Below are 27,892 nucleotides of genomic sequence, written 5' to 3' on the forward strand. Positions count from 1 at the left end.
AGACATATGGTCTTTGTTAGTTATTAACTATTTTGAGTGGTATGATTATTTGTCTCACAAGCAGAAAATTTAACATTTTGAAAATTGCTAAATTTTCCATTTTTTTACGACATTTTGGTATTTTTCACAAAAAAACACAGACTGTATCGACCCAAATTTACCACTAACTTGAAGTACAATGTGTCACGAGAAAACAATCTCAAAATCACTGGGATAAGTAAAAGCAAAAAAAAGTTATCCCCACTTAAGTGATACATGTCAGATTTGAAAAAAAGGGCTCTGTCAGGAAGGCAAAAACAGGCTGCGGCGGGAAGGGGTTAATTAAATATATATTCATGTGCTTACAGCACATGAATAAAAATAGCATGCCCCTCCTCAGAATAAAATTCCTGATTTTTTGACACCAAATGTAAAAAACAAAACACTTTATTTTAAAAGTTCACATTCCACTTCACCATAAAAAGATAGCGATTGCTACTCGGTGAATCATGGCGAAAAAAACCTTGAAATGTATTCGCCATCTGCTCATTGAATAGGGTGATTCACCGTTTTTGTCAAAAATTCGCCAAACAGCACAAATTCGCCATAAAAACATGGCGAATCAGGCTCATTGAATACCGCCCATAATATTCTTTACCCTTAACGTAAAGTGTTACCCGTATGGCGCCTACTGGTACTCTGTGAGGGTGATCCTATTGGTGTATATCACACCGCTACAACCATGCTCAATAGTCTTACTATATATTACACTGCTTTGTTATACTATACCTATATATTGAAGTATACAATGTTGTAACTGGGGGGGGGGGGGGGGGGAGTGTGTGTGTGTGTGTGTGTGTAATGGTCAGTAGGTTGGGTTGGTGGAGGGGGTGAGGTTGTTGATGCTTTGGTAGTTGGAAGGCCCCAGAATGTAGGGGGCAGTGAAATGATGGGGGTAACCAATAATGTTGTGTCTAGGGACAGCATGATACCTAAAATTGCCCCCTGCCTCTCATTATGTTACTTTGCCAACCTATTGAAAAACTCAGCGGACATTCCTTGATATAAAACAGTGAACTTTCCTATGTGGGCTGTTGTGTCGGAATATATTAAGAGTTTATTTAATGACATTGTCACAGACTTCCACAAAGCTTGGGAGAATTGCTCCTCTTTCCTCTTTCCATTCCCCCATTATCTTCCCTTTCTGTCCCAGAAGAGATGTATCATGACTCAATTTCTAACTGTCATTGTATACACTGTGCTAGATAAATGAGAGAAGTTGATTGATTGGTTGTTATGGTTTATTTCTACACTTGAAGGTTTGATGTATCTCCTCCACAAACAAGCTAGGTAAACCTGGATTCCAGGGTAATCCTCCTCCTCCTCTCCTTATCCCCTTTCTTATTTCGTATTGTGCCTGACGCAGAGCCAGAAGCAAGAGGGTTTATGGATGCATCTCGTAGATTTGAGCAAACTGCACCAAAGCCATCAAAATACATCAGTGAAGGCACATGTGAAAAATACTGTAGGTCATTTGCATATGTATGAAATGGATTGATTGGGCCACCCTTTCTGGGAAATGGACATTTCTAGGTGGCCACTGGGTAGCGACCATGCTAATGCACAGAAGTGTGGGCGTGTCAGCGGGAGCTGGCCTTTCCTCCCAATCTATCTATATGCCAACCACAGATTGGTATCTGAACTGGCCCAACAGCCCATCAATTGTCAAAAGTGCCATATCTCCAGCACAGCCATGACTATGGCTGTAATCAGAAAAGTGGGTTCTTACATTAGCATGAGTTAGTAGGGGGGTGGCTATGACCATGGGAACATCTGTCTCAGATTCAGAACCAATATATTATAAATGGAATACAGCTTGCTTATTGACACTGAAATTGTTAACAAGCATAAGATGACCGCAACATGCCAACTTCTCCAGTTTAAAATACATAATTTGGTGGCTCCTACAGTATTATTAATCTTAATATCATTAATTTCAACTCACTTCCAGTCTATTCTGAACACCTCACAATATTGTTTACAAGGTAGTTGGATGACTAAGCTAAGTGACAGAAGTGTGCGACACAAACACTGGACTGATACTACACATTTTGCAGCCCACCTGGACTAATTATGTACACTTAGCAGCACCCCTGGACTGATACAGCACACTTAGCAGCACCCCAGTACTGATATGGCAACTTAGCTACACCTCTGGAAAGTGGATGATTTATGTGTAGATCTCCGGCGCTTCTTAGGGCTTCCCTACAGACAGCAGCAGTTTTGGTTACAGGGATAGTCAGTGCCTTATAGGTACAGTACAAAGAAAAAAACTGCGCTTTTGAGTAAAGATACATTTTCACACAATTTGTAATAAAAAATATAAGCATTTATTAACAACAGCTCATTTGCAGTGGATGGGGACCAGGTTTGCCCCAAGATATGCTAACCAATACATGCATCAATTTGATGACCAACATGTGCTGGGAAGTGGACTCGGGGTGCGCCTGGTCCTCTATGGCCGTAACATCGACGATTTTTTGGGGGGGGGGGGATGGGGATGAATTATCTGCCACCACATTTGTCACATCACTTAATAATAATACGTTTATTTTCAAATTTACTTCTTCCTATCACTGCACACTGATGAACTTCCTGGATGTAACGTTGTAAATCAAAGATAAGCAAATATCTTGTCTCCAAGTTTTTTTTTAAACCAGTTTCTAAACAAAAACAACAATACACGGTTGACAACAATATCTGGATTTTTTAAATGTCGAAAGGTGAATTGCACCAAGTCAGCATGTAGAGAGGACAAAAACAATACCAGGAACGAATCCAATTATGAGTATAAAACGTTTTATCAACTGCTTTGTTTTTAAAAGGAAAGTCATGTATATTCACACAAATATGATGCTAATAATGAACAGCTGTAGCAATCAGCGGACATATTTGGCTATAAGTATAAATACAGTGATCTGACTAAGGGAAAGACACCTTTGAAAAAGGTGTCTGGGGACCCCTCAGCGAAACACATCAGGCACCAGACACCCCATCCTCTTTCACCACCCATTGTGGATTACAAACCTGAACCAGGACCAGAACCAGTGGGTCAGCAATTACCAGCAAAGGACTACTAGCAACTGTCACCACTCCATCATTCTGCAATATCAAGGATGCAGGAATTATCCCATGAATCATGAGTGGTATACGAAACCGTCCTAGCCCATTTCAATTAATCGTCTGTTCCATGATATAAGTCCAATATAGGAACAGAGATCCATATTAAGAGGACAATTAGGGGTGTCTATTCCCTCATCCCTAGTAGAAACTGTTCAGCGGTTAAATAATCACATGTAACTTCTTACAGTTAATGGAGCTATTTATAAGAATGAGACTTTATGACAGTTTTTAATGCTTGCAAATACTGGTTTTTATTTATATTGTTTATATTGTAGACAATTTGGTACAAGATAAACCACATCTGGTGTCTTCACAAGTTAGATTAGTCTGGAGGTGTCTTTTGTAGACAATATGTTTATACCGCCAGTCCATAATTTTCACACTTCTTTCTTGGATCCTTATTGGGTATCAGATCAAATTGACAGGTCGTTTTGTTAAAGACGAACTTACACTTCTTCTTGTCATAGTTTGTTGGTGTACCATAACTAAATAAAATAAATAAACCAATAAAATTAGAGAAACATAAAATGTTATTCCTGTAGGGACTTTAAGTATACATTCTTCCTCTGTTCCATTACTGCAAATGTCACAAAGGTGAAATACTGTACCATTTTACCTCCACAATTAAATGTGTTATGTGATCAGGTGCTTGTCAGCGCACCAATAGCATAAACATCCAAATAAGTGTGGACATACAGTATGTAGGCATATAGGGCAAAAGTAGTACGTGTATGTTCCAAGAAACCTCTGTTAAAAGAGGAAAAAATACAATTACTAAATTCAGAGGGGTAAATGTAATAGTGTCTGACATGAGGCCCTAGGCAAGATACCGGTTTGGGACCTTCCTCAAAAAATCTATAGGTTTTTTTTTTCTGATTGCAGACAGCATTAATAAAGCCCATTGGCATGTGCACAGTCTAACAAGAACATCGGCATTGGGTACAAATCTGAATAAGGCTCTAGGTCTTTTGGAAGTAGGCTTAATACCTGTGTCACATTTAAAGTAAACTGACTCCCCACATACAATGGATGAAACCATTTTGTGTGTCCAAAAGTTTTTTATCTTATCAAATTACATCAAAGGGACTTTGGGAGTGTGGACAGATCCATGTGATGTCATGACATCATGTGGTAGTCACGCAATGCTCTTCTGGGAACCTTTTGAATGGCCAGTATCTCTTTATCCCTTGGGACCTGCTGGGCCCTAGGTAGGCTAATAGGTTGCATTGTGGAATGTCTGCCTCTAAATTGCCGGAGGTCCAGGATTTCATCCAAGAATGGGCGTATAGTGGCAATCAATTACAAGGCAAAACCAAAAACCAAACAGGTATTGCCACTTTAAAAAGATGGACATTCTCTGATGAAATCCCGGACCCTATTACATTTACACCAACATGCCCATCTCAGCTTTTCATTATTCAACGTTCATATCTCTAATACTGGATGTTCTTATTTTAAATTTCCTTTGCGAATAGGGGAAGAGGTTATTTACATGTGGGTTCACAAGTGGAATTGGCAGTGTGCTTTATTGAGTAATGGTTGGGGCATGTATAGAGCAGGAGTGTGATCTACAGTATAATGTGTTTTCAGGTATGAATATTGGAAGTTATGATATTTGTATTAAATCTTTAGAATGTTCATTCATGCTTGATGCTATTGCATTATACTGGACCTTTAGATTCAAAAGGTTAAAGTCTATTAACCCCTTGAGTGCCAACATGTCTGTGAGAGATTTTCAGAATATCTGCTAAAAATGGCAGCATCACTCACATTTGTTATATAAATTCAAATAAAAAATGTTGTGAAAAAGCGATTATATTTCCAATATAAGGTAAACATTACAGGTCATTATGGTGAATAAAAAGGTTTGCTTGCCAATTTTTTACACCTATTTTGACAAATTCACTTGGCATTCAAAGGGTTAAATAGTTATTTATTTCTTTATAAGGGCTACCTTGTTCATAGCATGTACTACACAGAGTCCAAAAATTAATGAAAACATCCATAAAGTAATGAAAACACTCTATTCTCCTAAGTAGCACTCTCAAATCTGGGAACAGACATGAGAGTCAGCGAAAGAAGCACTTGGGTCTTCAACTAGATGAAGAGTACTAAAAGTTGTCAGAAATGCAGTTGGGTCTACTGTAGCTAAATCTACACATTGATTAAAGAAAATTCTTATAAGGTTTACTATCAATGGTAACACAAGGTCTCGTCCCGTTAGAGACAAAGACAAGGGCGCCTGGGAGTATGAGCTGATCTTCAAAGAAAGGCAGCTGCTCTGTTTAGGGGTAGTCCATCCCTAATAGTTCTACCATAGGAAAAAAAGAGATGCAAAAGAGAGCAGCGCCTTTTCACTACAATGATTGACACAATTTATATTTAAAGTGAAAAATATTTATGTAAAAACAAATAATACAATAATAAATACAATATATTAAAAACTAATTGAATTGCTCACTCCTGGGGATTGGGTTGCAAATATTGTGACTGGTATGGTAAATGGATGGAAATATTACCAGGGACTAGGTCTTTGGTCACTGTCCATAGATGTTAACGATGGAGAAAGGGAACACAGGTCCTCTCTATTCACACGGTCAATGATACATAAAACGTGTGGTGTAAAGTGATTTATTCGGATGAAAGTATTTAACTTCAAAATAGATAACCACACAACAAAACCAACATTATTTAAACTATAATTTTCATTGCACCCAACTCTTTTTAAGCAGTTCCCATTAAAAGTTAAGTTTTAAAATAATTCCATTACATACAATTAAAGATATTATTTAAAGAGTGCGCCCACAAAGTGTTTACTGTCCTTGGTTTGCTCCTCTTGCAAACACAAGAAAAAAATCCCACTTTCAGTTCGGATATACAGTGGGGCAAGGTGATGGAAATCGGTGATCCAAATTATAGCTCCCTGGTGTCCCAAGGTCCTCTCTGGTGGTACGGCGCCCCCCTCAGGCCGCTGGAGGATGCACATTGGGGGGGGGGCATTTCAACCATGAGGGGGGTTTGCAATTAAAATTGGGGGTTTTGGGGCTTTTTACATTGGAGTCAATGTAAAATTGGGTCTCAGGGACCATTTTACATTGATTCCAATGTAAAAATCGCGTGATTTGGTTGCATGCGATGCGATCGACGCGATTTTTTCGGCCGCAATCAATGCAATCAAAATCGCGGGCGCCGTGCTAGGAAACAAGTACCCAAACAAGCAATACTGTATTTGTAAAAAACAGCATAATTAAAATGGTTAGGAGAGAAACATATGATAACTATAATTAGCATAAAATTAATTTGCAGTTTATAGGAAGGAAAAAGAGAAAAATATAGTACAAAAGTTGTATAAGCAATCTATTTACTTCCGGGTTAGGATCACATGATCAATCACGGTCACATGATCGGCCGGAGGTTTTATACTAATGTACAGATGGATCCGGGCTCTTCTTTGCAGGGAATGGTAATGGCGACGCCGTCCACCATCCCTCGCCACCCGCCATCTGTTTTTGCGAAAGGGGGCGCGACGGCTTCCCCCCGGGTGACTGCCGGCATGTCGGCGGTCACCCGGGGTCCCCACCGCCTCCCCCTAAACCTGTCCGTCTCCCTGAAGCGGAGACGGACAGGTTTCCGTCCCCCCGGCGCATGGACACTGAGACGCGCGTGCGCATGAGACGCATGTGCTTCTCAGTCAGATGGTGAGCCAGGCTGCTGGCGGATCACCAGCGGTGACGTTCTGGCGATTCGCCAGCAAAGAAGAGCCCGGCCCCATCTGTATAAGATATACAACATATATGGTAGAAGGAATAGGCTGACCAGTTCATATATAAGTATATTAGAAAGAAGGTATTTTTACCAGTAGTAATTGTGGATGCTTGCGTTGGAAGTTCCACTCGATATGTGCTATCAACGTCACTTCCGCCCATTTACTTCCGGCGGACCACTAACTGAAGACACTGTTGTAAGCCCGCACAATAGTATCAAAGGCGGAAATAGAGGTGGAACGCATATGCGTTCCACCGGAGTTGATAGCACACATCGAGTGGTACTTCCCATGCAAGCATCCACAATTACTACTGGTAAAAATACCTTCTTTCTAATATACATATATATGAATTGGTCAGCCTATTCCTTCTACCATATATGTTGTATATCTTATACATTAGTATAAAACCTCCGGCCGATCATGTGACCGTGATTGATCATGTGATCCTAACCCGGAAGTAAATAGATTGCTTATAAAACTTTTGTACTATATTTTTCTCTTTTCTCTTTTTCCTTCCTATAAACTGCAAATTAATTTTATGCTAATTATAGTTATCATATGTTTGTATCCTAACCGTTTTAATTATGCTGTTTTTTACAAATATTGCTTGTTTGTTCTTCTGATTGATTACCCAGCCTCTAATTGAGTGCTTACTAATCAACCCCCAGACTCACCATCACCTTTGATAAAGCTACAGCCAGTAGTGAAACACGTCAGTTGTTTCTCACTCCTGGTCAGGATTACTTGCTCCATTTGGACTACCCTACCGTTTGGGTACTTTTACCATTGCCTCCAGTGTGGGTATATACTACGACCTTGTGGTGCTTCCTGATTTACCCCTCCCCCCCCAATTGGATACCCCCCGATTATTTCCCATCTACACCATTGGGATACCCCCACCTGGATCACCCACCTTCATTGCATGTCCCATTGTGCATCCTCCAGTGGACTGAGGGGGGCGTCGTACCACCAGAGAGGACCTTGGGACACCAGGGAGCTATCATTTGGATCACTGATTTCCATCACCTTGCCCCACTGTATATCCTCCAGCGGCTTGAGAAGGACGACGTACCACCAGAGAGGACTTTGGGCTACCAGAGAGCCATAATTTGGACCTACACAGATTCCTCCAGCGGCATCACATCAGGAGACCGTGTGAATAGAGAGGACCTGTGTTCCCTTTCTCCATCGTTAACATCTATGGACAGTGACCAAAGACCTAGTCCCTGGTAATATTTCCATCCATTTACCATACCAGTCACAATATTTGCAACCCAATTCCCAATCAGTTTTTAATATATTGAATGTATTATTGTATTATTTGTTTTTACATAAATATTTTTCACTTTCAATATAAATTGTGTCAATCATTGTAGTGAAAAGGCGCTGCTCTCTTTTGCATCTCTTTTTTTACTATCAATGGTACCTCAAAATGACAGAGACCAAAATGTATACTTCTGCTTCCCCCTTATGCTATAGAAATTAAGTTTTTACACTTCTGGTAGACGTGACCAAAAATCTACTTTTTCCAGGATAAAGGGGGTTATTCTGGTTTAATCCTTCTGGCAAATTCCTTCTTAGATGGACAAAACCATGTGCACTGCAGGGGGCAGATGTAAAATGTGCAGAGAGAATTAGATTTGGGTGAGTCATTTTCTGTGCAGAGAAAATACTTACTGCTTTATATTTACACTGCAATATAGATCTCACTTTGAATTAAAACCCCACCCAAATCTAACTCTCTCTGCAAAAGTAGCATCTACCCACCTGCAGTGCACATGGTTTTGTCCATCTACAAAGGAATTTGACAGAAGGACTAAACCAGAATAACCCCCAAAGTTAGGTTCCTTATTTCCTTACATGTTCCATAGGATTCAATTAGTAATGACTATTGCCTAGATGAAAAATCAGCACTTTTCTTCATTTTTTTTAGGATGAAATGGCAAGAAACATGTGAATCGGTGATCCATGTGTTTTTGACACCTTCCAGGCGAAATTGAAATATTGTTGTCTATTTTTTGTAATAGCAACATGGACAAAAATTACTCAAAGCTGCAGATAACACTGGAAAAATTATCAGGATGGTAGAAAATTTGGTGTCTTTAGTTTAAGTTAGGGAGAAGGAGTTAGGGAGAAGGAAAAACACTGACCTTTCGCCTACTGACCAATAAACCAACCTCCTTTTATATTTGTGATCTACAGTACCTAATACCTAGGCTGTTCCACTCAAACATGTTGATCATCTCTTACCACCCGCCATGCCCCCTTTTCTCTACCCCAGATTTATATTTTGTATTTGATCTGAGTCAATGTGTTACAATTATTTTTCTATTTTGTTGGGTTTTTTTGGATGCTGCATTCGGTCATTTTTAAGCCATGGTTGTAATTGGGGCATTTGAATCAATATCAATATAAAAAAATATATATATATTTGGAAAGATTCATCTTACGCTGTGCAACATCTTATTTCTCCACCTAGAGAGCAGCTACAATCCATACAACTCTCTGTCCTCCATGAGCTGCCAACTTCATGGTATTCACCATCCTTGAAACATCCTGGAAACAAAATATATTAACAAAATTTTAGAAACCATTCATGTATACAAAATCATGATCATTGTAAAATGTGTGGGAAAGTTAATACAATCTTATATTACCTTTGTTGCTGACATATTGGGTAATTAATCAAATGTCAGAAATCTACTGCAGACTATTGATTTAAAACTGTATAAAGCTGCTATTGTGATTTTATATCTGTGCTATGTCGAGAACTTAGAAATAGTGGGATAGTGTCACTGATCTTACATCTCTTATGTCTGATCAGCACCTTTTGCTGGTGGGGGAGGTGTATTGGGAGGGGCAGTTAAATCAGGATGCACATATGTTTCTTTTGGCTGATATATTCAGTATAGCTTGGGACGCCAGTCCTTCAGGACGCTAGGGATCTAGTGTAAGAAGGGTCTAGTTATAAAGGGTCAGCTTTAAATTATTAGCAGCGTTATACCGGCGTTCTACCAAAGGAAACCAGAAGGTAAACAACAAACCAATATTACTTCTGAAGGACTGCATTAAAACCACAAAACTCAAGAACATCATGTGGCCTCAACTCACACATCTGAAGAAGGAATATTTTCCGAAACATGTTATGAGGATGCCATCACGCTGACGGGAGGACCATCTACCTTTGTCTCTATTCAAGCCTGTGCGGTGGTGCGCACCCTTTGCTATCCCAGGACTTACCATCATATAGCACCACAGCCCACCGCACCACCTCAGAACGGTGAGATAAAGACATTGATTGCCCCTGTTCAGATGTTTGTATGCATTCAATTGCATTATAAAACTGCATTTGCACTTTTGTATGAAAAGTTTTTCTTGTTTTTATTGTTATGTGAAATAAAATTGTTATTCTGGAGATCATAGTGCCCTGAACTGGGTCCAGATCATTTATAGCATATCCACTGCACTGTTATATGCGCCATCTCTGCTGACCATTTCTTCTTACATTTGCTACACCAAACATTGGGTGTTTTTGCTCTTTTTCCGGTCAACAGAGGGCTGCTAATAACATTACAGCTAAAATTGTGCACACAGATACCACCAATCCCCTTTTTCCATTGTCTTCGTTGTATGGCTTGGCCATCTTACAGTGTAACCTTCGTAGTGTGCCCACCATGGCTGCCTCATGTAGTGCACTTGTGGATGGGATGAAAAATACATGGACCTGAGTATACATTGAAATCACCCATTTTGGGTAATTTCTTTTATGGGTAATCTATTCCACCCAGGGTAATCCTACGCAGAGTGCCTAAAATGGCTGCCGCACTTGGTACCTTGTCAGGGTGGAGTACACAACCCATGGAAATGATTATCCAAAATGCTGCACCAATCCTGCATTATGCTTACTGTGTGCTCAAGGCTTTTGTTTGTCTGTGATTTGTCTGTTACTGTACCACCAACATCCTCTGTATTATGTGCATTGTTTTTTAATATCTGTAAAGTGCCTTGAGTCCTGTTGGAGAAAGTGCGCTATATAAATTAAAATTACTTACTTATCATTTCCCAAAGTGATTAAAGCAATGTAACAATTGATTTGTGTTAATTGTTCTGCTCCATGGTACAACATAACGTAACCACCAGGTGTTGGGGTAACACCAGGTCTTAAGTTGGACAAAGCTGCTACAAGAGGCTGGGCAAGGCAAATAAAGGACTGGAGTTAGACTGGGACACAGTAGGAAGGACCAGACACACAATAACTTTAGCACACTACCATGTGAGACTGGTACAGGACCACTGCGGCAGACAGAAAGGCTCTGGAAGTGGAATAGCCGCTAATAGCGACACAAACATATAGGTACATGGACCAGACTGTGGAAGAGTGCCAGTCAGGGCCGGCGCCACCACTAGGCAGCTCTAGGCATTTGCCTAGGGCGCCGGCACCTGGAGGGCGGCAGGGCAGTTCGCCCCTCACCCCCAGCACTGTGGTACCTGTGTAAAAAAACCTTCCGTCCCCGGCGTCCCTGCTGAGTGCTGGTGTAGGGGTGTCCGTGCCGCCGGGGCAGCCTGCGGCGCTGGTTTTGTGTATAAGCTTGTCGCGCCCGGCGGGGTCCCTACAGTGAATAGAAAATAACTAGCGCTATGCGCGCGGCGTTATTTTCTATTCACTGTAGGGACCCCACCGGGTGCGACAAGCTTATATTTATTTATTTTATTTATTTATTAACAGTTTCTTATATAGCGCACACAGATTCCGCAGCGCTTTACAGAGCATCACAATAACAGCGCCGCAGGCTCCCCCGGCGGCACGGACACCGCTACACCAGCACTCAGCAGGGACGGAATTTTTTTTTACACAGGTACCAATCTCCCCCCCCCGGCACCGGGGCGCCCCCACCCCGACTCGCCTGGGGCGCTCCGGTGCCTTGCACCGGCCCTGGTGCCAGTAGCAGAGTAGCAGATTTATTGACACTTAAGCACAGGTATATCCGATTCCACATAGAAGCTCAATAAGAGCAGTTACATAAAGGACACAATAATACAGCAGTTTATACAGAAGCTTACTATGAGCAGGTACAGACAGGGCAAGATTTATCAAACAGGACTAAAGCAGAAGCTCTATTAGAGCCAGTGACATGTAGTGGTTGGTGAGGCTCTGGCTTGGTGGAGCCAGCGCCGGGTTGTGAACACTAAATAGACTGTGCCTGACTCCCTGCAATGCCTGAAACATCTGTTAAAGAGGGGAATCCTCTCCTGTACACAGGCCATTTTTACATGCACAATCAGCAGCGCTACACTGGTGGTGGCTGACAGCTTGGGCTGTCAGTGCCACTGTACTCAACAGGCATGATGTGGTCTCTGCAGGCTGTTGTGCGGGCTCCGTCGCTGCACCAGGGGTATGATATATATATGAGTGGAGGCACTCACTTCAGCAGCTGTAACAGGGACAGCACATTGGTTACTATCATGGACGTCTGAACATTTTTATAGGTTGGGGGGCAAAATATTCTCTTATTCTGGCACTCCTAAATTTTAAATGTTGCTCCCTACGGTTTTATGAAACAGACAGAATGACACAGTAAAATGCCAGATCTGCACTACGGGTCTAAGTCATGTCTGTACACATATACGGTACCTATTATTTTTAAGCTACCAAATTTCCATTGCAGAAGTCCTCAGTATCTATGTACACATCAAGGTGCGTAGCAGAAGCTTATTCAGATTACACCACTATAATTTATATTGCACCATATTGTAGTTCCCCTTATACATGTTACATCATATAGTAGTACAAAGTCTACCCATGTCAATCAACAAATACAATGGGTTAAATTTGCTAAGATGTAAAATACACTTCACAGGTCATGTTGCTATGGGCAACCAATCAGAAACTACTTCTCATTTATTTACCACCCAGAAGATAGATAGAAGGTAGACAGGATGTGATTGGTTGCCCATAGCAACATGACATGTGAAGTGTATTTCACATCTCAGTAAAAATATCTCAAATGTTCAGTTATTAACAAAAATAAAATAAACATAAATACATTAATTAAACATTTGTGCAGGAGGTGAACAGTTAAAAGTTTCCCATTCTAAAATTAGGTACACACTGGGCGTTATGCTGTCTGGTTAGATGGATCAGACCAACATATCGCTCAGCGTCACTTGCAATGATGGTAGGTTTGATGTGCTGAACAATCAAATGTGGAAGTAACAGTACATTTATTAATAACAGTAGTGAATTTTCATTATATAATTGCCTTCTGCCCATATTGGCTTTTTCTGGTATCTGCATATGAGAAATGTGAGGTGGCAAGGTAATTTTAACTGTACTGAATTTTTTTTTTAATTAAAATGTTGCCCTAAATGGGCATTACAGACGGTGTAATGGTTAGCATTACTGCCTCACAGCGCTGAGGTCATGGGTTCTATTCCCACCATAGCCCTTACTGTGCGGAGTTTGTATATTCTCCCCGTGTTTGTGTGGGTTTACTTCGGGTACTCCGGTTTCCTCCCACAATCCAAAAATATACTGGTAGGGTAATTGGCTTCCAACAAATGAACCATAGAATGTCTGTGTTTGCATGTACATTTGGTAGGGAATATAGATTGTAAGCTCCACTGGGGCAGGGACTGATGTGAATGTTTGAATATTCTCTGTACAGCGCTGCGGAATATGTGTGTGCTATATAAGAAACTGTTAATAAATAAATAAATGACCATTACAGACCAAAATTACATTTGCTGGCATCATATGAGAAAACATTACATAATTTCATCAACAGTTTTTAATACAATAGTATTAGAATTGGGTGACAGCGACCCCCTCCCCCCTTACAAAAAAAACAAATCAGTGGGCACAGGACAGCACCACTCCATAGAATACAGTGTATGGGTCAAGGTAGAGGCACAGGACAGGCAATAACTTACCTACCCAAGCACACATTGCAACTTCACCTTCATTCAGGCAATCCGATGGTGCCCCCAATATTGATAACCAGGACCTGGGCCTTGCTGGCTAAGATGCTCATATACTCCATTGAGCCATGCAGGTTGTGGATCCTGGGCAGCTGTCTTTCAGGGTGTCCGGTGGGTTGGACAGTGTGTACACCGTGCCCTGGATGCAAGAGGCAAACATGGACTCTTTCTCCAGGAGGAGCATTGGGCTATGCCTCAGAGTGGGGTTTGGTGGTGCTCCAGATCTCCTTGGAGGCAGAGCTGAGGCAAGAGCAGTTTACATGCTGCTTCCCATGTCCCATACTGCACTGAGATCTGCTTTACTGCCAGAAGGAGTAAACTGTGGGAGTGTTAAGGCCGTTGACCTCAGCTGCCGGCGCCACTGCCTATTATATACTGTGACAGCAGAAGGCAACAGCAACAGTTATCATCGATGAGAAAGCAGGCAGAGAGGAGCCAGCAAGTTGCAGCACAACTGGCGGCCCAGCGGCAGGAGCACTGGAGAAGTCAGTGGACATCTGTTTGTAGAAATGGCACTGGAAATTCCTCAGTGACTGGGACATGCTCTCTGCCTATATGAAAGCACACCCCTGTCACTGAGGCAGATGTGATTGCCCAATCACATCTGCTTCAGTGACAGGGGCATGCTTTCATATAGGCAAAAAGCATGTCCCAGTCACTGAGGCACTTCTATAGGTGCCACTTATAAAGCTTTTTTGAATGGGCTTTTAAAGCCCAGTGCTCAGCCATGCCCACTGCCCTACCATGCACTTGTCGGAAATTGCATTGTACTGTAATTTATGTACACTTTAATATTATTCTCATTCATTTGTCAGTATAAACTTACCCTCTGTTTCCTGACCCTCTTTAGGAAGTTCTGTCATGCAAGCGGCATTGCACACAGTGAAAAGGACTCCGGCACTCAACACAACACCCGCAATATATTTCTAGAATTCAAATGAAAGAAAAATACTCATAAAAACAAAAGTAATTTTAATGACTTCACATTGTCAGACTGGAGTTTTAGAAAAAAATGTTTTGTACAATCACTGTGTAGGGAATCCAATACAAATGTAATAATACACAGTACCAGTGCCTTTTTGTTTACCCATGGTCTGTAGGACTGTAGCTCCCCCCCCAAGGATAATCCGCAACATTGCTCAGTCTTAGTGAAGCTACAGTAGATGCTGTATGTGAGTCTGAACTGGCTTCACTTTGACTCCCAGTGACTCCCTCCTATGGCGAGGTAGGAGCCTCCGCTGCTCAGGACCAATGATTCTAGTTGATGATCTCATGCTGCTAGATAAAGCAATTGTTCCTGCTTTCACACTTATTCCCTAACGATCGGAAGAGGCCAAATTCAGATGGTGCATTTCTGCGCATGCGCAAACCCCAGCACCAAACTGCTGTGGCGATTTACACACTCGCCAGGCCGTACGTTGCGGGGAGGGAGGGCAGGAGGCGGACAAAGGCAGAAATGGGGCTGGACCACAGGAACGCCCAGTGTTTTGTGGCGTCTATTTCAAAAGGCAGGAGAATGGGCGACCATCGAATGATTTCCCCAGCGTTTGGAAAGTGAAGTAATTCTGAACTGACTTTTATTTCCTTCGCAAATCGCATAAGACGGGGCAGACATCGGCTCGACTGTATTCCCATGGGAACGCCCAGCGTTCTTATGGGGACGCCCATTGAATGATTTCTCCTGCTAGCGACCACATATGAGGGGATATGTTAGTGAATGCATCCCCTTGCATGGTACCAAGGGGATTTAGCGATGGTCTCAACACCCAATAAGCAGCGATTTTCTCTGTTTACTGAGCCAACATGAATCACCCCCTTAGGGTATATTTTCTTTAAACTTGAAATTTAAAAGCATCAGTCCTAATTCAGATTTCAGATGTGGTTGGAGCTGCACCCTGTGCCACAAAGTACAGATTATCATGTGCAAACAGATCCTGCGACACAGAATGGGAGAGGGAAGAGACCGGTGATGGCGCTGGACCTCGGGAACACCCAGCATTTAAGGGCATCCCCATGAAAATGCATTCCCATTGGACGTCAGCTCCGGGACCGCCTTCCTGGATTTGCAGAGGAAATAAACGTCCATTTCTACTGACTTTTATTCCTCTGAAGGCAGGAGAAAGCATTTGATGGTCGGCGACCATCAAATGATTTCTCCTGCTAGCGGACGCATGTTTGCCAACACATCCTCTCGCATGGTACTGAGGGGATTCAGTGGTGGGTGTTTGGCGAGGCGACATTAAGCCGCTCGGTAAGCAGCGAATGACCGCTGCTTACCGAGCGGTGTTGAATCACCCCCTTAATCCATTGAAACAAGGGAGCATTCTAGTGACTATTTCACCAAACTCCCTTAGAAAAAAATACAAAAAAGTATTTGCAGTGCTGTGTTTAGAATTGGGGGCACGTAAACGCTCAACCAGGGGTGTTCACTTGCTACCCTCCCCACCAGACCAGCATACAGCAGGGTGTACTAGGCTGTCGCTGCTTCCCGCTCTTGGTGGCCCTGCTATCATTACAAAGCAGATCTTAGATCTATTGAGCACTCCAATCCAACTCTTCATCTTTGTAAGTAGCGGCAGTGCGAAAATATGCAAATGCCACAGGACTCCCGCCGTGAGTAACAAAAAATACCCATTGCAGGCTTCTTTGAGCTGCTGCTTCAACCAATCGACTGTTTGATCATCAGACATCTGAGTAACCTTTAGGTGTAGTGGAAACAGCAGGATATACTTAGTTGGAAATAGGCAGACACATAACCGTTATGAAACAGCCAGATCAAGGGACTGGTAAACATATAGTACATGCCCAAAATTTACTGGGTGCTATTGATCCCTTAATACAGTAATGACTGTTTAAGAATGGTGTATCATTGTACATATACCACAGAGCCACCTGCCAGTCCAGCAGCACTGCTACAGATATCACATGATGGAAAATTTTGTCCAGCAAGCAGCCACCAGGTGGGGAGTGTGGATGCTGTGGGTCGTACGATCACTGCTGGCCACAGTGATTGGGATTCAGAGCCGCAGCTACATAAAAAAAGAAATAAGTGCAGTGCTTGAACCGGTATACCGGCATAATGAAGTTTGCCGATATATCGCTGTATACTGTCAATCTTTGAGCAGTGTGTGTGTGTGTCATTTATTGGCTGTAATTCATCCATGTACTGTATGCAGTACATGGGTGCTGGGAGGTGTGACAGTGAAAGTAAAGTGGTAGGGAAATAAACATCTTATTGCTTTACCTCTTTCACACTGCACCTATAACCCGGGTCGACCTGGGCCGTGGTGCGGTGTGAAAGGACCAAACTGAATATTCTGGGTCAACGAACCCAGCATTTCAACCCGGGTTATAAGAAGGGTTAAACCAGGGTTGCCCTGTGTATAATGGGTGGCCCAGGTTAATTGTCAAAATCCCAGGTCCGACCCGGCTTAGCGAAGTGAAAGTGGTATCAGTCTGGTACATGCTAAGTAATATATATATTGGCATTTTGCTCAAATGGCCGATATATCATGAGCCCATCGCTGTATGTGTACACCCAGTACTGTATGTCTGTGAAAAAGGTCAAAATATCTAAAGTGGCGCAGAGACAGGGCATGGGTCCTCTTTACCCAGGCCCGGGCATGTTGGGTCCCGGTGTGGGCCTGGGTCCCGCTACACCCCTCCCTCCCATAGCAGGGAGACTTTGGGAAGGTAGAGTGAGGACTGACTGCTTCTTTAGAGAGAGTATGTATAGACACTCTCTCTGAAGAAGCCGCTGACGCTTACTGCAGGAGGGGAAATGCATTAAAGACCTATTTAGAAGCACCTAAGAGCTGGGATATTGACACTGATTTAAGCAGACATACCCATCCCCATTTGTGATCTCTAGAGAAAGCTGTACCACAGGTTGTGAGCAACAGCAGCTGGGAGACACAGATCGGCACTGTCCTGAAGGGTCTGTGAAGCCAAGTAAGGTATCTGCTGGGCTTACTAAGGGTGGTGATATTATTATACTGATTTTAGGATTATGTATTTTATTTGTATTCATTGTTGATTATGAATGTATTGTATCAGAACTGGTAGGCAACTGCCTTGCACAGTTTTATTGACCCCATCTTGTTTTACTTTATTTAATTGTTCATTATCTTATTTATTTGACTTGTGATGTTATGGGTTTTATGATATTGGCCGGGATGTAATGGAAGCTAATTTTAGTCGACAGGTAAAAGTTGCTCAAAGTCAACGTTAGAATGTCAACTGTTTACCAGAACTCGGCCAATGTAACACTCCGAATGCAAATCAGCTCTGACTTCTGATGGTATTTTTAGAGTAGGAAGCACCTGAATTTTTTAAGACAACCGGAATGCACCATATGCAGGTACACCGCTGATTTTCCAGCAACCGGTGGTCCGGAATCTCCTTTAATCCGGACACATCAGGTCCCAGGGGGAAATTATTATTGATAGGTTGTTAGATGTAGAAGGGACTATGGGAGTCTGTGGGAGTTTGGATTATCTGCACGCGCAAGACAAGCTGCGGATTGGTACTACGGAGGTCACACTGAGGGGGGCTCTCTGCTTTCTGAAGGTACCACCGATAATCCGTCAAATTTGGTAATCCAGCTCAGTGCTGGAACAGACTATGCCGAGTAATCGCTGTTCAACCTGTAGTGTAACAGTTGCAGACAGGGATGTAATGGCGGCCGAGTTAGAAAGTCAGACAAATATAGAGATGGATTTTTTTTTTTTTGAGGGGGTCATAAGTTTTATTCAACAATGTTTACGTTCACTTACAAGTACACAATTAGGTACATTTGTAACAAACAAACATTTTTCAAATTATTTGTAACTTTCAATTGCAAAATATACTTTGACCTGTCAAAATAGGTCATGTACTGTACAAATGCATCTTATGCGCATCGCTGTGCAATATGGATGTACAAGCAGCATCTATGTAATTGTGACTGTATCTGCATAAAACATGTTCTGCTAAAGTGTATCCTAGCCAAGCAGTGTAACATACAGTCATTTGGAATGCAGCTGGACACTATTTACAATTGGTGACTGCAGAATAATTGTATATTTCACAAAATTGGACCAAAAATGGCTCCTACTACATCCCGATTCCTGGCCATTGTGTTTATCCATTGCACTGTAATGCATAGTTAACAGTTATCTTAAGATTCTTTATAGCTGTAATTTAGTAATTTGTGATAAAGTATAATTTTATGTAAAAAAAAGACAAATAATAAAACCGGTAGCTTTTTTTCTGACAGTGTGCTTTACACTGACCAAATATATTTTCAACTCTTTGTAAAAAAAGCTCCTGTACTATTGGCTCGGCAAGGTAATTATTAGCTGAGTGTTTGCTGTAGTCGTTTGATCATTAAACAAGAAAAAGACATACAACCAGCAAAGATTGGGGATGACCGGGGTGTTTAATTTCTAGAGCATAATGTTACTTTGTAGTGGTCTACATACAGTAAACCTTTCTGATCCAACCATGAATAATTGTCTTTGACCTACTACTACATATTACAATCATGACAGCTTTTCTTTATAACAGGTAAATGTGAATATTAGATCAATGGTTCAGTTTTTGTAAAATTAGTTAACAAACATATCGGGGGGAATTTACTAAAGGAAATTTGTACAAAAAATATGTGTATTTGTATCCAGAAATACACTTATTTTTGACATTTACTATCCCGAAAATACGGCAATTCATAGCACATCAATACGAATAGCCGTATTTTCGGGATAGTAAATGTCAAAAATAAGTGTATTTCTGGATACAAATACACCTATTTTTTACAAATTTCCTTTAGTAAATTTCCCCATCATCTCTAATGTTAAATATTTTGATTATCTGAATGCAGAGGAGTAGCTAGGTGACATGGTGCCCGGAGCAATGGTATGTTTTGGCACCCCCAACCCACCCAGTCATCTTTCCTTCTTATAGTAATGTTCCTTACACATTATTAGATTAGATACAGCTTTATTGTCATCACCCTAAATTAGGGCGGCAAAACTCAGTTTACCATCCATCCACATACGTACATACTGTACAATAAAATCTGAATGATCCACGTACAAATAACAATAAAACTTAAGTCCCATTAACCCTCCCCCCATGACCCAAATTAGCATTTAGTTTTAAAATAGCCCTAGGAAAGAAACTATTCCTCATCCTACTGGTCCTACTCCTCATACAACTAGTATCTGCCTGAAGGTAAAAACACAAACAACCCATTAGCCGGGTGGGTTCTATCTTTTAAGATATTGAGCGCCCTACACAGACAGTGCTTTCTCTGAATATCATCATCAGCAGGGAGAGTAGTACCCATTATCCGTTGGCCAGTTTAATTGACCTCTGTATTAGCTTCCATTCTGCAGCGGTACAATTTCCATACCAGACGGAGAAACAACTGGTCAGAATACTTACCACTGCACAGCGATAGAAATTTACCAATATGCGTAGTGGCAATTGTTGTTTTTTCAGCATCCTAAGGAAAAAAAGGCGTTGATGGGCCTTTTTTTACCAGACACTTAATATTAGTTGACCATGTTAGGTCCTCAGAGATATGAGTACCCAAAAATGTAAAACTAGAGACACGGTCAACATTACTCCCACTAATCTGTACCGGCATAACCGGGTTAGATTTTTTCCAGCGAAAATCCACCGCAATCTCTTTAGTTTTACTGGCGTTAAGAAAGAGATTATTGGCACAACACCACTCAGCCAAATGCTGAATATCATCTCTATTTGCCGTTTAGTTGTTGTTGTCAATAAGGCCTATTAATGTTGTATCATCGGCAAATTTAATAATGATATTGGAATTGTAAACCGGCTTGCAGTCGGACGTAAAAATAGAATAAAGGAACAGGCTTAATACACAACCTTTTGGTACCAAATTATACAGCGTAACTGAGCCTGAACTGTCTGTCCCTGCTCTAACCACCTGTGGCCTATCACTTAAAAAGTCCCCTATCCAATTACACATGGAATTGTCAATCCCCAAGTCCAGAGACTAGTCTAGCTGGTATCACCGTATTGAACGCCAAACTGAAATCGACAAACAACAGTCGGACATACGTGTTATTTTTATCCAGATGTGATAATACAGATTGCATCAGCAAAGAGACTGCATCATCAATGCTGCGATAAGCAAACTGAAATGGATCCAAAGATGGTGATAGACCAGCCTTCAGATGTATTAACACCAACTGTTCAAAATACTTCATGACTATCGGTGTGAGAGCAACAGGACGATAATCATTCAAATTTATCAACCCAGAATTTTTTGGCACCGATATTATAGTAGTGCTTTTACAGCAAGCAGGCACAATCGACGCAGATAGGGACAGATTGAAAAAATGTCCGTAAATACCCCCGTCAACTGCTCAGCACATGCCCTCAGCACCCATCCCGGTTTACCATCTGGTCCAGCCGACTTAATTGCATTGATTTGGCTTAGACCAGCTAGGACCTCTGCAGATGTTAATACAAGAGATTGGCCAGAGGAAGGCAGTCTAGTCACCCTTTCACTGTTGTCTCTATCGAACCGTGCATAGAAATGGTTCAACTCATTTAGAGAGGAGACATCCATAGCAAGTGCTGAGCTAGTTTTATCTACCTTATAGTTGCTGATAACCCGGATACCCTGCCATAAACGGCGGGGATCAGATCTTGCCAAATGCTCCTCTATCCTTAGCTTATAGCAGTGTTTAGCCCCGATAATACCTTTCTTCAGATTCGCCCTAGCTGTACCATAGGCTACTTCCCTAAAGGCAGTGTTACGGGCCCTTAGAAGAAGCCGAACCTCCCTATTCATCCATGGCTTCTCATTCGGATATACAGTAATCTTTTTCCAGGTGGTGACACTATGCCACACAAATTGTAATGGCCATTACAGAATATGCCACACAATCTGTAATGCCCGTTACACATTATGACCCACACCATAATGCCTTTAGACTTTATGCCACAAACCGTTATGCTTAAGTAACTTAATGCCACACACCATAATGCCCATTGCACATACCACACACCAATTAATTTTTATGCCACACACCATAATGCTCCAGGTTAACTCTTTACACGCAATGGTGTAATTATAAATTTTGCAACCCCTCCCATGGCACTTTAGTGACACAAAAGGCCCATACACACTTGATGATTTTGAGCTGAAAATCGATCATTTTGGCAGTTTTGAGCTATTTTCAGCTGAAAATCACCTAGTGTGTATGAGCCACCGTTGGCAGACTAGCGATGATGCGTGCTCCCGCATCATCGCTAGCAAAGTCCACCATCTGCTGGTTTTACCAGCATGCCAGCGATGATGGATGGTTTTTCATCCATTATCGCTGTGTGTACGCAACGCGGTCTGAAAGATTATACACTTTCAGCCCGTGGACCGCCCCAAGCCTCCCCTTCTCCCTCCCCTTCTCCCTCCCCCTGCTCCTTACTCACGCCGCACTTGAACACCCGCCCAGCCTCCCATCAGTCCGTCCACTCTCCCTCCTTTCCTTCTGCCTGTACGTCCGCAGCCCCCTCCTGCCTGTACGTCTGCTGCTGTTCCACCCCCTCCACCACCTTCCGAACACTGCCACAGCTCACCTGCTCGCAAGCAGCTCCATCACCCCAGCGGGAGCGCAGGCAGAATAAATAATAATAATTATATATATATATATATATATATATATATATATGTGTGTGTGTGTGTGTGTGTGTATATATGTGTATATGTATATATATATATATATATATATATATATATATATTTATTTTGAATGGAACAGGCGTGAACCCCTGCGCCAGCTGCTTCTCTCTATAGGGTGAAGTCTCTGGAATCCACAGAGAGGAAGAGATCTAGGAGAAGGCAGAGAGAAGGCGCTTCATGGTGCAATATCACTTATAAACAATTTTAATGGACAATAGTAAAATCCTGGTACAGGCAAATACAGACTCGTACCATAAGTAAAAGCACTGTGGACTGGGTACCACAAGGTTTAAAATGTAGCCAAAGGCTAAGCTGCTCACACTTAGGCGCTGGAACAAGGAACCACCAAGGACACCGCTATGCTGGCTTGCAGGGAGGCGTGCAGGGGTTACCAGGAACCAGACGTCAGCTGTGAGATGGGTAGGAGCGTTGTAGGCCACGCCCTGACGCGTTTCGTCGTATATATACACAGCAAGGTTCCCAGACATCCAAACAGGTCCCCAGGAACAACACGTCACTGCAGCATCTCCAACATGAAGAATCTTTAATGCATAGCCTCAACGGCTCGTTTCAGGGAATTTGATAAAGGGGTAAATTCCCCGAAACAAGCCGTTGAGGCTATGCATTAAAGATTTTTCATGTTGGAGATGCTGCAGTGACGTGTTGTTCCTGGGGACCTGTTTGGATGTCTGGGAACCTTGCTGTATATTTATACTACAAAGGCACGCAGCGCTGGTTGTGATTTTCATGGAAAGTGCCGGTCCATTGCCTGGATATATATATATATATGTGTATTAAAAAGCCATGCAAAATGACACCCAATATATATTATATATATACACACACACACAGTATCTTTTTGCACCACTCAGTTGTGAGGAAGCCACTGAAGTTATACACAGGCGGAGAAAGGGGGTGCCGGAAGGGTTCCCGACAGTCGGGATCCCGACAGTCATTTACCCGACGTCGGGATCCGCTGATCATAAACAGCCTGTCCCAGTGACCGCAATCTCATTGCCGCTGATACATCTATAGGAGCGGACATTATCTGTATTTGGTTGGCGAATAGCTCTCTCCACAAACATCAGGAGAGTACCTCCATTCAATCAGAAGGTAAATTGTTCATATGAAATTGGACATTGCTTGAGCTGGATATAACCACCACCAAAGAGACTTTTCATCAATTCTGTGCAGGACTGGTAAATATAAAACAGATCAGTTAAAACCAATTGATGCCTTAATTTAAAACCATTCTAGCCTCATACCAGATGTTGCGAGACTAATTGATATGCCTCTTTATGTTATGTGTTGTACGTCTTGTTGTGTTGTATGTGATAATAATAATGTAATTGTTTATGAAGTGCACTTCTCATTGTTTATATATGTGATACTTATATTTATCATTTAAACACATTGCTAATTATTGTGCTGAGCACGACTGCGCCCCTTGAAAGTACATGTCAGTGTAAATTGGATGTCCTTTTTCCTTTCCTTGTCTTGTTTTGAGGTACACAACCTCTGACAAGGGGCAGCAATAGTGCACAGCGATTTAGATATTTTAATTACATAGAACCAGTGCTCCTATTCGCCATCTTTGGCTTACCTACACCTGCTGGTTGCCAGGGGTAACATGCTTGTTGCCTGTGATTCCATACTTGTTGTCAAGGGGGATTATATGGTAGTTGCCATAAGGGATTACATGCTTGTTGCCAAGGGTATCCATTTTCTTTGCCATAGGGGTTCCATGCTTGTGGCCAGGGGTTCCATGCTCGTAGCCAGGGGAGATTACATGCTCGTTGCCCAAAGGGAGCTAAATGTGAGTTGCCCCGGAGGAAATAAATTTGTTTATTGCCCGCCTTACCCCCTGCCAGATGCTGACCGCCCATCTGCTGCGGAGGCACAGAGTCTCTGACAGCATTAGAGACCCTGTGCCCCTCCAAAGATGGCCGCCCCCACAAAGGAGACAGCCGCTAGAGGTCCTCCTGCACCTCTAGCGTCTGTCAGTATGACAGATGCTAGAACTAAGGGAGTACCTCTAGCTTGTCTTCTCTGTGGCAGCGGACGGGGTGCAGGGTCTCTGTAATACTGTCAGAGACACTGCACTTCCGCAGCAGATGGGCGGTCAGCATCTGGCAGGGGAAAGGGCCGAAGCGGACGGGCGGTCGGCATCAAGAGGGCAGATCAGCGGGCAACAAGTGTGGTTCCTGGGCACCCTGCTACTCTTTGGCGCCCGGAGCTTGCGCTCCGTCGGCTCCACTCTCCCTATGCCCCTGTCTGAATGTAATCCATACACAGTATCAGAGCAGTTACTGACAAATTATTTAATGCCTTATATTTAGTATCTGTCAGACTGACAGATTAATACCCCTTTTATACCCAAATCCCAGATCCGACCCGGCATTTGAAACACAGATCCAAGCCAGGTCGGATCCGGGATTTGCACCGTTTACACTGCGGTGCCTACTTGCAGTGTAAACGGAGGCGGCGCTTGGAGATGACATCCTCTACAAGCACCGGGACCGGCGATCCCCCCCGCTAGGGCCACCGATTGTCACGCTGGGGGCAAGCCCAACACCAAGGTAAGCTGCTGGGCTGCCACTGACGCGGGTTCACAAGGGAATAACCTAGGTTTCTGCGGCGGTGACAATCAGTGATTGTCTGATATCATGTTGATGTAAATAAGTAGCTGTGCCCTCTTCATCCGGACTTTGATGAATTAATTTGCCTGATCTGGTAACCGGGCAACACAGGTGTTAGATATTCACTATTATTTTAATTTTGTTTATGTAAGTCTAAATCTGTGTAGGTTTTTAAATGTAATATGTGGACCATTTGTAGGGACAAGAATTGATGCCAATGAATATACTGTAACGTAATGCCAACATCCAGCTCCATCTATCTGCATCCCACCTGTGTTTTCTGTTTCCTTGTGTTAAAACCTTGATGATTGATTTCCCTACTTACTACTTACATAAATAACTTTACATAACATTAGTAGTAGTAATAATAACAATAGTACAGTACATAAACTTCCACGCACAATAAGACTCTCCACTAGCCTCCAAACTTTCAAGCATTCCCTGAAAACTCACCTCTTCAGGCAAGCCTACCATATTTAAGTCCCATATGCATAACCCTCTGAGGCACTTATGTATTATATAGCTTCCCTTCTGTAACTTGGTGGGACTGCTATGCTATTACTGGTGCCTGTCCTTGTGTTTCCCTCCTATATCCCTATAGATTGTAAGCTTGCAGCAGGGCCCTCCTACCTCCAAGTCTGTCTGTTATTACCCAGTTTGTTTTATCTGTGTATACAATTGTAAAGCGCAATGGTAACTGCTGCTCTATATAAGAAACTGTAAATAAATAATAAATAAACTATATAGGGTACTTGTTTCCTAGCACGGCCACAAATCTTGGCCATCGGGGGTAATTTTAGTTGCCTGCGACGCGACCGACGCGATGCCCCCGATTTTTCCATTGAAATGCATTGAAAACAGTGAAAAATCGGGTCGGTCGCGTCGTGTGCGCCTAAAAATGCTTAAATGGTCCACCCGCGATGGCCGCGATTTCACCATAGGGAACAATGTTAAATGCCTCAATTTACCCGCGATGACCCCGATTTCCCATAGGAAACAATGTTAAATGGGTCAATTTACCCAAATCATTATAGGGAAGAATGGTAAATGGGCCAGAAAGCCCCCAAAAAACCCCTGACCAGTGAAATGTCCCCCCAAAAGTAGTTCACGCCACCCCGCGATGAACGTGAACCCGAAGCGTGGCGAGCGCAGCGAGTCCGCGAGGGGCGGCGGTACGCGTCCTCCGACCTTTTTATACCCCCACTATCCACTAGGGCGTGGAATGAGAATAGAATAGTGTGGCGAGCGCAGCGAGCCACCGAGCCCGAAGCGTGGTGAGCGCAGCGAGGATACCTTCACAGGTAAACGCGTCCCTTCGCGGGCTTCACAGGTATCCGCGTCCCCTCGCGGGGCTCGCTGCGCTCTCCACGCTTCGGGCTCGGTGGCTCGCTGCGCTCGCCACACTATTCTATTCTCACTCCACGCCCTAGTGGATAGTAGGGGTATGAAAAGGTCGGAGGACGCGTACCGCCGCCCCTCGCGGGCTCGCTGCGCTCGCCACGCTTCGGGTTCACGTTGATCACGTGGTGGCGTAAACTACTTTTGGGGGGACATTTCAATGTTCAGGGGTGTTTTTTGCCCATTTACCATTGTTACTATGATAATTTGGGTAATAGGATTGTTTCCTATGGGAAATCGTGGTCATCGCGGGTAAATTGAGGCATTTAACATTGTTCTCTATGGGGAAATCGCGGGCATCGCGTCTGGCCCATCGCACCCGATTTTTTTGCGCATGCGATGCCCGTGATGGCCACGATTTTACCCCCGATGACCGCGATTATGATCGTTGTGGCCGTGCTAGGAAACAAGTACCCTATATAGAGATATATTAATAATGATACAGTAATTATATTTTCCTGCTTATTGTACTTCATAGTTAGAAACGACAATTTTTGTATGATTTATCACATAGGATATTATCACATCACTCATTAAAATGTATAATAATGAAATTCTTTTGTGTGATATTGACTGTTGATTTATTTTTTTTAAATACTATAATACTGTAGCCATAAACTCCCTGAAAACATCCATTAAAGTCAACTGAAATGTGTCTGTTCAGTCTAAGATAGTATTACTATTACCAAGCAGAATAAACTTACCATCGTGAAATGTTCTCTGCAGCGACTGAACATAATGGCCCTGTAATGTGCTATTTAAGCTCGGTGGAGCCCACGATTGGTCAATATTGATCATTCTCAATCTCTATTGATTGCCATTTCTCTAGAAATTTAAAAGCAAATGTTGACCACTGCATCAGATTTGGCAAGGAGACCATTTAGTGCTATGGTTTACTATTGTTGTTAACTCCTTCATGACAACAGACACTGTGGGTGACATTTAATAGGATGCGAATTTTAGTCACGTTCCAAAATCGCACCATATCGCACTTTTCAAAATCGATTTTTTTTTTTTTTTTTTGCTGGAATATGCATATTTAATGAAAAGCAAAATCTGGGCAAAAAAGGTGCGATAATGTGCGATTTTTAGTCATGAAAATGCTATTTTTAGTCATGAAAATGTGCGAATTTGAGGAAATGTGTGATATCGTGTTAAAAAAAAAAAAAAAATGGCGTGAGGTCCCCCCTCCTGAGCATAACCAGCCCCGGGCTCATTGATCCGGACCTGGTTCAAAAAATACGG

At 42.5% G+C, this 27,892-nt stretch overlaps 1 protein-coding gene across 1 annotated transcript; it reads right to left on the reverse strand.

Moving 5' to 3' along the window:
* Positions 1-3,387: 3,387 nt before the first annotated feature.
* Positions 3,388-27,488, reverse strand: LOC146008970 (beta-microseminoprotein-like). Its single transcript, XM_083148849.1, has 4 exons — positions 27,352-27,488; positions 14,733-14,832; positions 9,379-9,484; positions 3,388-3,647 (listed from the first exon to the last, which is right to left on the reverse strand). The coding sequence occupies exons 1-4, from the start codon at positions 27,382-27,384 to the stop codon at positions 3,518-3,520; spliced, it is 369 nt and encodes a 122-aa protein (XP_083004975.1). The 5' UTR covers positions 27,385-27,488; the 3' UTR covers positions 3,388-3,517.
* Between the last annotated feature and the right edge of the window lie 404 nt (positions 27,489-27,892).

The sequence above is a fragment of the Crinia signifera genome, chromosome 6 (assembly GCF_055691185.1).
Source record: "Crinia signifera chromosome 6, ASM5569118v1, whole genome shotgun sequence".
In the NCBI taxonomy this organism is placed as follows: domain Eukaryota; kingdom Metazoa; phylum Chordata; class Amphibia; order Anura; family Myobatrachidae; genus Crinia; species Crinia signifera.